Consider the following 13,999-nt stretch of genomic DNA (forward strand, 5'->3'; position numbering starts at 1 on the left):
TCATTGCTCTGACGTTTGCTGTGGCTCAGACAAGAGTGGAATTATTAAAATCTGGTTAAATCTAATGAAATATAAACTAGCCTGAAAGAGTGCACTGAATGCTGCAACATGCTGTAATAGGGTTGAGCACACTGAGATCAAAACGCCAACTAGTCTGTCAGTTATATGTTTGCTGCTAAGGTTGCGTAGTTTCCAGGGAGAGATACTGTAACAACACCTTGGCTTAAACCCAATTACCAGGAGTGATCCCTAATTGGTTTTGTTCCACAGGGCTCACAACATGTACGTTTGACTCTGGGTCCGTGCCTGTATTTTAACCAAGATGATGCAGGCTGATCTCTATGTCTGTCATAGAAATGTACTATCCTGGGGGGTTTTATTAATCCTTTTTGACCCTGTCCAACCCAAAACGTCAGGAACACGTACTACACTGTAGGTAACAGAAACGGGTAGACACAGCTCAAATCACACAGTCTGTAGTAGTCACCACACTGAAGTGTTTAGTCCACCTACATCATTCAAAAGAGAGGTTGTCCTTTGCCAAAAAAGGCTCATCCCATCCTGATACCCAGATGTCTCTGTCACGCGAGCGCGAGTAAACCAATTGCGCCTTCTAGCGGTAACTCCCGTTTACTGTATGTGTTTGTGTGAATGTGGACCTGCTGTGGCAACAAAAAAAACAGCAAAAAAAACAACAACAAAGGTTTCACTTACGGTAAAAGACGTATTCTGTGTAGCTGGACCAGATCTTGTCCTCTGTGTGCTGGTTGACAAACGAGGCTGTGACTGACGAGTTGCAGGCCACCATTTGGAAACCGCACTCCGACAGCATGTCAAAAGCCCTCTCCAGGTGCTTGAACTTGAGGTAAAAGCGGGAGGTGTACCGATCCGGGGTCCTGTCCGGGTCCCGGCTCTCGTTCAGGGTCTCCCCGAAAACTTCTTTGGCCAGGGCCACGCGCCCGCATATCAGTATCCGAGGTACCCTCCTGAACTTGGCGTCGGTCTGACTCTCACGGCCCATAGTGCACGACCCCCGGTACCCCACCGTGATGAAACCGCTCTTTCTATCCGCAGGAACTAGAGAGGGCGGCGGACACTGCCGGTGGTCGCTACCCTGGGAACCGTCTTCATAGTCGCTGTGGAAGTAGTCGTCCGGACTGTGCTTGACATCCTCGGGGGTCAGGAGCTTCACCAAGTCGGGCAGCTGGAAGTACTCCGCCTCTTTTCTGAGCCTTCCTTTCTCCGGGAAGTGGTCCGGGAGGACGACTTGCTTGTCTCGGAGGTAGTCCAACACATACCGGAATAAAAACCCGTCTCTATCGATGAAATAGCGGCCCTTGGGGTCTCTCGCCAAGTCATTAGACGCTTCTTTTTTGGACGAGAATAGCTTGCTTAGTAATGAACTCGGGGTGCTCACCAAAGTTGAGTGACGCGTGTAATAAACCTGTCCCCCTACGTTTAATTCAACAACATCTGGGAAACTGTTCTGAACTGACGCCTGCTCTTTGGGGTTAGTCCTACAGTTTCCACTCAGCGCCATCGTTTCCGTCATGAACAGCTTCAAATAGGCTACACACCTATTTCTACAGCAAGTCTCAGAAAAGAAAACGATGGATCAGTGTCAAAAGTTGCCTAAGCTTTGCCCTCGGTTATTCTGCGTTCACACAGGGTCTCCAACTTCATCCCACAATAACCTGAATAACAAGTCTCATCGATCCATGGCCCTTATCACCTACCAGTCTTTAGCAGTGTTGTCTGGAAATGGGGGAAGATGGCAGTCCGGGGATCCCACTGTGAATGTTAAAATAAAAATAAAATAAAAAGCCTACGATGAAAGAATTGGAGGAGAAAAGAATCAGTGATGCGAGAGAGGAGACATGTACACGGGCGCATCAAAGGCTTGCGTCAGTGGCTGTGGGACTCCCATCGCCCCTGGAAAAAGAGCATTACAGGGGGAACCGGTGGAGGCTATAAGAAGCCTATTGCACCAAATGAAAAAGAAACTTGTCTTGCTGCCTCTGGGAGTATTATCCAACAAGAAACCCGTCTGCACAAAGAGGAAAATTGTGCAGTAGAACTGGGGGGTAAAACTCCACCAAAAACTTATATAGTCCAAACTGAAGAAGGTGTTGAGGTGCTGTTGTCACTTTTGTTTCCTCTTCAACTTCCCTTGAACACCAGCAGGTTTTTCCGGCGGCAGGAGGAGGCAGAATGCCTTTTATTGGCGAGAAACTTCGCAGAGATTGCACACGCAAACGGGAGTCATATAATGGTTTTGTCTGTAGCCTGTCACTGCAAATATGTCGTCTGCTCTGGACTGAAATAAACTAAATCCCCCTCCTCGAAAAGCATGTTGTCTTTGCAGTCCTCGAGTGGTGTTAAAAATCTCAGTTCAGCTTTTCTTTCTGTCTTCTCAGAGCAGCGCAGAGGACCGACCCGCTGCTGCTGGCTGCTTTTACCGGGAGCTGTCCGCGGTGCTGAAACGAACATCTCAGCCCCTCCTCCCTCCTCACCCTCCCTCCCACCCTCTCCATCAGAGCAGGGTGGTGTCTTCACACCTCCCCCCCACCCCACCCCACCTCCTCTTCAACACACCCACACACACACGCACGCACGCACACACACACACACACACACACTCTCTCTCTCTCTCTCTCTCTCTCTCTCTCTCTCTCTCTCTCTCTCTCTCTCTCTCTCTCTCTCTCTCTCTCTCTCTCTCTCCTACACGCACAAGTTACCAAAGAGGGCGATTCTAGGCTGCAAACGCTGCTGGGTGGTAAAAAAAAAAAAAAAAAAAAAGTGTGTAAATTAACCCAAATCAGTCACAATCAATGATCACACACATAGGTTTAATGTATAAAAATTACCCCCTCCACCCCCCACTCCCCACCCTCACTACATGCAAATGTGGTGCTGTCAAAGGTTTAAGAGCTGCGTTTTCCTTTTTCAGCAGCAACTCAGTGCATAGTCATGGATTTGCTGCATCCCGCAGCTTGAATCAATTTTCATGACATTTGGTTTAAAGATAAAAAAAAATAGAAGACCTGGCAATTTAAGGTTTACCTGTGTAGTTCTCTGTTTTATTTATTTATTTATTTTCAGTTGAGAACACTTTAACAAATCAAAATCTTTTGACGAAAAAGATTATAATAAATGGCTGTAACTGCCAGTCAGTGGTAACACTAGATGAGATTTCTGTCTTGTACTCTGTAAAACGAGTAACAGCGCCTCCCTCTGTTTGTATGTCGACATGCCCAAGACTTCCTCTTTCAGCACCATGGACAGATCCTCACACAGGAAAATGGAAGCATTAGTGCGCGGCAGCTGTTTCGTTTGCCTGATTTACTTCTTAAGCAGTCAGTGTGCGTGTATTGCATGTATGCAAGTGTTGCCTGCTGCTGTGTTCATTTGCATTTCAGATGGAACAAAAGCTGTTAAGAAAAACATGAATTTTCATTTTTTATTTTATTTTATAGCTTGTTTTTTTAAACCTAGAATCAATAAAACACTAATTAAAGTCATGAGGTAGAAGTGAATGACTTTGACCTATCAGGTGCAGAATGCCATGCAAGGAATCGAAAACAAGAAAACCATTGCAGTAAGCATTAGTAAGTAATCAGTGCTTGTATTAAATACAAATGCAGTGCAGAAAAAAATGTATAAAATATACAATCTTGTTCATGAATCTCGCACAAATCATGTTCATACTACACAGTGTTTTCATTACAGCCTTCTGCCGCCTATAAGACCTGTCCTGATTTTGTACTTAACACTAATTCCAACCGTGTTTTCAATGTGTATACAGTCACATGGAAGAATATACAAATTAAAATATAGTACTAGTCAAAAGTTTGGACACACCTTTCCATTCACTTGGATGAGAAAGTGTGTCCAGACTTTTGACTGGTACTGTACATGCATACCACAATTACCTGACTTTTCTATTTGGTGTTGATGGACACTCTCATCCCAAAATGTAATGCTCATTGAAAAGGAGGAGGTATATTTATGAAGACCAATCAAACAGAGTTGACACTGCAGGAAGAAAAATGGGACAAGCGATTGAGTGATAAAAACAAAGTGAATAAAACACAGAGAGGAGGAGGAGGAGGTGTGCCTGGCTGGGACCTGAGCAGTCACCCAGAAGTAGGCCACATCGGTAGCTTCATCATAAATACATGTAGCCAGTACACCACTCCCTGCTGTGCTGCTATTTAAAGACCAGATGATTGACCACCTGTAAGAAGTTAAACCTGTTTGGGTTGACACAATTCAATTCAATTCAGTTTTTCCTCTGTCCCCAAAGAGCACTTGGTTTAACAGCATAAAAGCTTGCAAAACACACAGCAGGGCTATCACCAAAGCACATGACACATTCCTCCATGGTCTCTGGTTTGTGCAGCATTTAAACTGTGTGTGGAATTCACTGACGTTTATATAACATATTTCTGTAAAATTGTGTATAAATTTTTTTTCAACATAGCCTGAAACAAATCTTAGTCCACAATTGTGTAACAGAAGAATTCCAGAAAAGACAGTTTGGAAATTAAGTTTTCAGAATTCCCATTTATTCAGTCACCCCCGAACTAACATGACAGAGATATTTACATCATGACATTATTTCTAATTTCTTGGTTTCTTTGCTGTTATATATCTTAGAGAACTCATTACAGTTTCATATTAGTCAATAGAAAATATATGATGAAATATTTACTCCACAAGCACAGCAGCAACATTTATTATTTATCGTTTTTCCAAGAGAGACACACATATCAGAGAGATTTATAATTTTACACTAGCAAAAGAAATCCACTTCTTACACTCAAAGAAAAATCATGACCATTTCAGTTCCCTGATCAACTATCAGGACAGCCATTTTCTTCCAGTGCAGTGCAGAGAAAACTATTAAAGGGGGGTTTTAGGTGAGTCACAGATGGTTGAAATAAACTGCATACTACTTCCACTTCCATCTCTCATTACAGCCAGACTGAATGATGCCAGGTCTTAGATGGGCAATCTGCAAATACAGCAAGCAGACATTCAAAGTATACATTCAGTTGACTCAGACAGGATCTGTATATACCAAAATGAGTTTCTATGTAAACCACAGCTATCTCTTAAACTTACACATCTTTTTTTTTTTTTTTTAAACTTGGTCAGCTACTGCATGTGTAATGTGCAAAAGTTTCAACAGGTGCCAACTCTGAATGTTAGCTTTGAAAGTTGTGAGAAAAACAGAAAATTACACTGAAAATGATCCAGACTAATGACAAAAAAACTAATCAGAGGAGAGGAGAGAAGACTGCTGTAAGGCAGTGTAAGGTGTCAGGTGGAATAAGGTATTTGGAGAAAGTGATTATAGGTGTCACGGAAAAGACATTGCTGATGGCATTATGCCTATTTATTTTGAACTCATCAGTGCTGCCAATAGGGAGCCATCAAGTACAATGAGTCACTGTGTGATTAGATGGTTGTAAGGCAAGCTGTAAGGGTTGTATTTTTGTGTGTGTGTGTGTGATTTGCATAAATGCTTTTGAGAGAGATGGAGGGGGGCAATGGGAGGATCAGTCTATCTAGAGAAAGAGATGGAGAGAGAAAGAGAGATAACAAGGACCATAACATCATGCATGGTAGTCATCAGTTATATCAGTATGTTGTTCATTCATATTTTTCCACACACACTAAAAGACTTTATGGGTAAAATCAAATCAATCACTGACTAGCACTTGTGTTGTTGTACTTACACTACCACTATTTATACTAAATGCATTTATTTCCACTTTAATTTCAGATTTCTTGTGTCAAGGAATCCTCTATGGGGTTATTTTTCAGAAAGTCCACAAATCTACCCAACAACTTCTTTTAAAGTCCTTGGAAACAAATTTTGCTTTTAAAAATTATTTATTTGTTTATTCTGTTTTTGCATGAGACACAAATAGCCTGCTGATTCCCAGCTCCCATGAGATCATCATTAGCAGGCTGGTAGATGGACTGAACTGCTACTGTCCTACTGAGCAGGTACACGCCAACACCCCCGGCTACGGATGGCATGAGTCATCAATCTCAAATGTTTCTTCAAAGACTGCTCGACAAGGTTTTCAGCTTGATATAGAAATCTTCTGATGAACTCATAATCATTAAGAAATGTCTTGTCTCTGCAATATTGATCCTCAAACATAAACTCCATGAAGTCCATGTGGGAATCAGCAACAAGTCCCAATGCCCCAGATTTCATATCAAAACAAGATATTTTTAGCTGATTCCAGCAAAATAGAGCCTCTCACTGCTTGCAGCCAGATCTCCTGACAGGAGTCAGTTGATTTTAGGAAGTAGATTCATTTGATACACTGTAATCATCATATCTCAAATGATGGCATCGATATTATGATCTACAAACAGTTTCTATTAAAAATTAATTTCCTCCGAGGCTCAACACACAATCTACATGCCACCAGACTGACAAATTGGGGGCACATTTCTTGTGAATGTACTGTAGCTGTGTGATAGTCTCTTAACTACTGAGCTATAAAATTACAATATCTCTGGATTTCTGCCAATTTCAGTAGGTCAAAAAAACGAGTTCTTTCTTGCTTTATGTCGCCTTGCTGCTCTTCCCCTCAATTCCCTCCACTTCCACTCTGTGCACAGGCTGAGGCTGCCTTCCCTGCTAAACCAGGTCCACTGCTCTCCCAGGAGACAAGGCTATTTAACAGGAAGCCCACTAAATATTAAGAGCTTTGGCAGCCAGAGCAGAGCAGGGTGGTGAGGGAAAAGACAAGTGACTCCTGCAGCCAGGATAAGTAGAAAGCCTGCAAGACACCACAGAGGGCTGGGAAAGCTGAACGTCTCAGCTTGTCTTCTGGCCAGCAACACAGCAGCAGAGCTGTCATCCCACTCACTAACACTGACTCTGCAGGTGTCTGCGAGTGTGTGTGTGTGTGTGTGTGTATGCGGTGTACTGGTGAAGGTATCAAGAAGAAAGGTGTATCTTTGGTGCCAAATCTAAACAGAGGAGGGAAATGTGGATCCAACCAGCTGAGGCAGAAGTTACTTTCATGTTTTGTTTTGGGTTTTATTTGTTTGTAATTCTCTATTTTATTCAATCATTTTTACAGGGTTGGAATGACTCTTTTCTCTTCCTTTACTTGATGTAAATATATGTGTAACTCAGATGCGTATTCATATTCTCTTGATTTGAATGTAAGCTTTCAGGTTGTACTTCATTATTTTTACTCCATGTTTTCAATTGGATGCCTTTCTTGGCTACAACCTCTTTTTAGACTCAGATCATCAATCTACATCACCTGTTACTTGGCTTTTATTGTGAAGAAGGCAAGGTATGCCAAAATGTTCATGTGTGCGTGGCTTCCCCTCGTTATCTGCAGGCCACCCCTTACTGAAACAGGTGTGTGTTTTCCTTTGGTTTTTATAGTTACAAGGATGGTGCTACTTACTGGTGGACAAGTTTACTATAAACTAGCAAAAATGCAACTGCTACTGTAGTCGGGATATTGGTGTTGTGTGTGGGCACACGGTACTTGAGTCATGATGAGGAAGAAACAAGAATCAAGAACTGAGACACACTCAGTGTATCATCTTCTGTTAACCAGCATGTGTGTTTGTGTTTGTGTGTGCTTTCATGATTGAAATTTCCAGTTGCAGACTACAAAGCTGGTCTGGACTGTTAACAACTGGGTATACATAACAGGAACTTGAGTGTGTGAAATGATTGTGATGTGCTTGTGATGCAGCATTTATCGACCATTGTCTTCCAAAGGTCAATTTCTATTACTATAGTAACTGATAGTAGATTGATCAGTTGTTCACATTGTGAGGGCTACTCTATCTGACAGACTTACTCTTCCTTTCTGCATCATGCATTTAAAGTAAAAGGATAATTGTGAGTTTTAAAACAGAACTGATCAACCAGCAAGTTTAGTCTTTAATCCTTGGCTAATTGGCCAGAGATTTCAAATGTTATTTGTCACTCTGTTACCATAGGAATTAGCCATTTGCACTTGTGTGCAGCATCTTGGAGGTTTGGTGTGTATCTTTCAGTAGCTGACGTTTGATTCAATTTGCATTATGTGGGACTCAGAAAGCAGTTGGCCAGGATCAAGTTGTGGGTGTAGTGGATGGATGAGAGGAGGTGGAGGATCAGACAGCTTCAAAGCGGAGGAAGAAATCTCAACAAAAAAAAAAACATCCATTGAGTGAAACTGTGTGTGTAAGTGTATACTGACTCATCTTTCTATCTAGATTGCATCAGACGCAGATGAGCTGTGATGAGCATGCACAGAGTAACCCTTCAGTCAGATCCAGGTCAGATCATATATACTCACTGCACATTAAAGAGGCGAACTCTTGCCAAAAAATTAAATGACTTTTGCAGCGTCTGGTGGTTTACAGCTTAGTGGCATGTCACATAAACAAATAAATAAATAAACAAAAATTCAGACAACATGCTTTGATTTTAATGTAGCACTTTTGGATGCATTTACTATTATGAAAGTGCATTCATATTGAAATTGCCACTGTGTTCATTGCATTTAAAGAAATCCTTGTTATTTAAATGCTTTGTGTTTGATCTGCTTGTGTTTTCTTAGCAGTGACATTGTTGAGGAGCACATTTTTCAGTAGACCACCATCATATCAGCTGGGAGGATGATGAAGCTTGTCTTGTGTAAATGTAATGATGTTAACCTATAAAAATTATGATGTGTTTTTAGACTAGTTTCTTCTGTCTCTTGTTCAGCCTTAATTTGGGTATTAAAGCAATCTATGACTTTTATCTGCCTTTACTGGCATCCAGGAGGTGATATTGACTGGTCTCTGCCACAATCATGCTTAAACCCAATTCAGAAATAACCTCAAATAACAATTAAAAAGAGAGAACCAGGGAAAAACATCTTATCCAGTCATTTGGTCTCTTATGGAGTCATCATATCAAAACAAATGAAAGAAATCTGGAATTGAGGATGAATTAGTCAACCTTATTTTTGAATTAATTGTCATTTTTCTTGATACATACAGCAATCTCCCTTGAAAAATTGAAATTATAACTGCACTTTAAATAGGTTTTCTGATACAGATCAGCAGCACCTCTTGTTTTAGGAAGAATAAATTCTTAGGGCTGAATACCTTGACACTTAGCAACTTAAGCAGGGATTTTTGCCAAGAAGAGAGTCAGCCTATATCTGTACCATTCATCTCTGAGGCCACTCCTTGGCAGTACAGCACAGTGGAGTTCTCAAGGCCTAAAGGGATCTTGACCCTGTTGATTTGCCAAACCATGCAGATGAGATGTTGCTAAGCACCCGCTCTCCCTCTGCCAGTGGAAAGGCCATGTGGGAACACAGTGGAACACTGTGGAGGGGTAGATAGCTGTGCTAGTTTACTGCCATAATCAGCTCTCCTGCGGTGTGTATTTCTGTCTCTGTGAGCGTGTAGGAGAGTGTTAGTGTGTGTGTGAGTGTGTGTGTGTATGTGTGTGTGTGAGAGTGTGTGTGTGTGTCACAAGCACAACATCTTTCTCTCTCGCTCCCTCTCTCTCTCTCTCTCTCTCCCTCTAGTATTTTTTTGTGCTTCACTCCCTGGTTCTTGGGATTAAGGGGTGGTTTCCACAGGTCCTCAATGTGTGACAAATCTCTTGATGGGGCCAAATCTCCAAAAGTCCTTTGAACTGTAAAACCCCTTTAAAGGTGTAGTATCCAATTTTCCTCTTCAGCTAATACCATCAGCAATTCTCTATAAATGCTTTAAAGGATGTTCAGTATATGATTAATGCTGCAAATTTGTTACTGAATTACCTGAAAAAAATTAAATATATAAAAATTTCTCCTTATCTGGCATGAATTCTCAAAGAATTTATGTGCAAAACTTTCCAGACTGTCCTTCTGTCACACTGAGATACAATACAGTTTGAAGCTGAAAATGAATAATTTGTGTCAGCGTGAAGAAGTGAATGAGACAGATAGTGTGTCTGATCATCTTGAAGATGTATAATTGAACATGTGGTGGGTCTCTGTTCGCTCCTGCCACTGTGATTTCATCAGGAAAGCAGGACGTCCAGTGGGGCATCACCCAGAACATAGAGTGAGAGTCAACAGGAATTACAAGTCTATGCTCACAGCTTCATCTGCAGTTTAAAGTACATCTCACAACCGCAAGAGTTGCACACTGAGGCGAGATGACATGGCGAGCTACTACTGCTAGCTGCAGCAGCTACTGTCAACACAACAAACAGCACTGCAAAGACCCAAATCACAGACATACATTAACCAAAATCACACAACCTGTTATCGTCACACACTCGGACCTGTTAATTGAGAAAGTGGATCATATATGGAAACTTCATCAATCACTACTACCTACAGTGCAACATGCCGGGTACCTTCACAGTCACTCCAGCCAACCTCTCAGATGACAAAACAAACCCGGCCGAAAGGGAAAAAAAACAGACTCTGCCACAGACACGGATGATCTGCTCACAACTGAAATTGAGGTCAGTGTTTTACAATCCATTAAACAAAAACTTGACCTGCTCGTTACACTTCACCCTGAAATAATAGACATGCAGTCTAGTTTAGATTTTGCCCACAACCAGATTGAACATATCCATAGAGAAAGCAACTCCCTATAAACCACGGTGGAAATCTTCACTAAACAAATTAATTCACTCTGACAAATGAAAATAAGCACATTAAAGAAACCATACTGGACATTCAGACACGTGTATGCACGACAACCTGATATTCTCTGGCATACTGGAAAATAATACATCTGACAACACAGAAGCTATGCTCAAAACCTTCATGCACTCCCAGCTCAAAATCCCCTCAGATGCTGCAAACAACTTAACCTTCCATCGCATTCACAGACTCGGTAACTGCACCAATAAAGACCCCCGAACAATCATTGCAAACACAAAGAACTCATAAAAATCTAGCAAAGGAACAAAATTAACCCAAGAAATAACAGAGAAAATACCTGTACACCATCATGAAAGAACACCAAATGAAAAATGTAAGAGCATACATAGTAGTGGACAAACTCTACATAGATGGACAGCTGTACCGCAACTCTACAACCACACTATTCTAGGCAGTATAACATAAAAGACTCTTCAATTAATCCTCCTAACAACAACAACAAAATGCGCTACTAAAGAGCTCCATTAGAACCCTCCAAACCCAAGCACAGACCATTTGGCAAAGCTACACACAATCACTGCAACACAGACCATCCCTATGTGTTTCTCACCTCCTCCGCTCCCCCAACCAACCCCCCTCCCCAACTCTATGCTATGGTCATCCTTCCCTGTCGTTCTTTTGTTTTGTTTTGTTTGCTTGTGTGTTCGTTTGTTATTGTGTTTTTTGTCTCCTTGTCTCACATCTCTTTGTCTCATTTGTCTGTCTTTGTTCTGTTTTCTGTATCTCTTTGTCTTGTACTACCTACCCGGATACCGACCATATTTACATATACATATTCATGCAAACACATAATTCATATACTCACGCACACACACACACACTGCATTACAACCGTTCATACTTCAAGGAATAACTAATAACATTTTTCTCTTTTCTGTGCAACCCATAACTTCTATTTCATGGAATGTTTGTGGCATTCGCTCACAGACAAAAAGAATAAGTCATAAATCATCTGCTCAAACTGAAAGCAGACATATGCCTACTAATAGAAACTCACCTAAATAATTCAGAACGACAAATCCTTACAGGCCCACAATATAATCTTGTCTGTTCAGCTACCTACAAAGAGATGTCTCAATTCTGATCCATAAGAAAAATACACTTAACTCGCAATATTAGACCGGGAAGGAAGATATGTTATAACTGGTGCCTCAATCAATAACAAACCATTTACAAACATTAACCTGTATGGTGTCAACAATGATGACCCTTAATGCTATCACATATTTTTATCGCAAATGACCAACCATACCTCTAACTCAGTAACCATAATTGGAGGTGATCTCAACGCTGTACTCAATCCATTAATAAACAGATCATTGCAGTAAGGCAATTCAAGAATTTCTCAATCCTCAGCAGCAATTAAAGAATACATGGATGACTTCCGTCTTGTCGATAGCTGAAGGCTTAAAAACTTAACTGCAAGTGAATATTCCTACTTTTCTCCCAGACATCAGTCAGTTTCACAAATTGACACATTTTTTCCTATCCAGCAATTCTAGCGCTCCACATATCCTAGACACCAAAATCAGCCCACTCGTAATTAGCAATCATGCATCTGTAACACTCACCCTGAAGATTAAATCATCCGTTACATCCCGCCCTACATGGTGCTTTAATACTTCACCACTTAAAGATGCTCAGTTTGACAACATAATCAGGGAAGAGTGGGCATCCTTTTTAGAAATGAACGACTTTCCAAATACCTCTCCAACACTACTATGGGAAACAGGTATGGCAGTAACTGGAGGGAACATTATTTCATACCTCTCTCATAGGAAAAAACAAGAGCAGAAACTACAAAGTAACTTAGAAAACAAAATAAAAGAATTAACATAACTATGCAAACAACCCCACAGAGCACACTTGGAATGAATTACAAACTCTCAAATTTCAACTAAATAATATACTGACAATGTAGATTATCTAGAGCAATGTAGCTATGTATTTTTTTTTCTTTTTCTCTTTCTTTCTTCCTTTGGTTAATACTGTCTCCCCCTCTCGCTCTCTCTCCCCTCTATGTCTTTCACACAGAAAACCCACCCAACCACACAATCACACACACACACACACACACACACCTACCTACACACATGTATATTACAATAAGAAAATCTAAGCCAAAAAGTTTTTTGTTTGTTTCTTTGTTTGTTTTTTCGTTGCTGTTGTCGTTGTTATTGCTGCAGCTGTTTTGCTTTTTTTCTTTTGTTTTGGTTTGTTTGAGTCTAGCTCTCCCTCTTGTCTTGTGCTGTGTCACGTGTCTTCATGTTGATCACTTGTATTGCACTGTGAACAAATACAAAAATAAATTAAATACACCTCACTCACCATGCATGTCAGGAGTTACTGTATAAAAGAATCAATTATTTGTCTTCTTGAAACACAGTTAAAGGACAAACCTCGCTAAATATTGTGATAATCAGTTCTTTCCCAAGTTCTTTGCATTTGTGGGCTTATTTCTTTGTTCAATCTGATTCCTGTTGATGGTAAATGGTAAGTAAACCTTGTGTCAGTCCCACAGAATCATCTTATCATGTTGTGCTCATGTTCAGAAGGCCATACAGGAAGAAATCCATCATCAAGGACAGACATTTATTTCTCCATTGACAGTAGCTTTAATAATGCAACAATGCAATGGAGCCTCACAATACTGTGCATTTGGTGACAAAGAGACACAGCTGTCATTTTTTCTCAACTGACATGAGGTTAAGGGAAGAAAACACTGCTGAAGGTAAAAAAAAAAAAAAAAATCATACCTGTTCCCAAAGGAATGTCAAAAGGCATTCTGGGAAATATATGATAAGGTAGAAATAAAGGACGCAGGTTGAGTAAACTGGATAGTTAAGAAAAGAAATTGCAACACTTCATCATGATTTCTGAAACTTTTGAAATGTGTTAAACATCATACACTGATGATACAATGTGAAACCATGCGAGAGAATCTGAGGAGGGACTTTCTAGCATCGAGGGATCGGACTGATAACGGAAGTTGGCAATTCCACTGGAGTCCCAAAAGAAATCTTGGACCCACTTCTACCTCTGTCATATCATTTGTTTCAATTAGATGTGAAAATACACTCTGGAATAAGAGTGAAACACTGCAGATGGTGAGGTTACAATCAGAGTGATGATATTGGCCCTTTATCAGCCTCAAAATATTTACTGGATATTAATTGTATATTTCAATGCATGCAAATGTGATGTTAATAATTATATTTCTATTAACAGCACAGTCATAGATGTACTTGTCTATTTCAGAGCTTTATTGTCTTTTCTATCATTTCAAG

General features: G+C 40.7%; 1 protein-coding gene across 1 annotated transcript; it reads right to left on the reverse strand.

The window, feature by feature from the left end:
* Nucleotides 1-706: 706 nt before the first annotated feature.
* kctd16b (potassium channel tetramerization domain containing 16b) lies at nt 707-2,375 on the reverse strand. Its single transcript, XM_044369685.1, has one exon. It carries the CDS (start codon nt 1,550-1,552, stop codon nt 707-709), a length of 846 nt encoding a protein of 281 aa, XP_044225620.1. The 5' UTR covers nt 1,553-2,375.
* Nucleotides 2,376-13,999: the final 11,624 nt, after the last annotated feature.

This window comes from Thunnus albacares, chromosome 13, assembly GCF_914725855.1.
Source record: "Thunnus albacares chromosome 13, fThuAlb1.1, whole genome shotgun sequence".
Classification (NCBI taxonomy): domain Eukaryota; kingdom Metazoa; phylum Chordata; class Actinopteri; order Scombriformes; family Scombridae; genus Thunnus; species Thunnus albacares.

Excerpts from the sequence above, each read along its gene's own strand:
- kctd16b (XM_044369685.1), bottom strand. The coding sequence starts at position 1,552 with ATGACGGAAACGATGGCGCTGAGTGGAAACTGTAGGACTAACCCCAAA.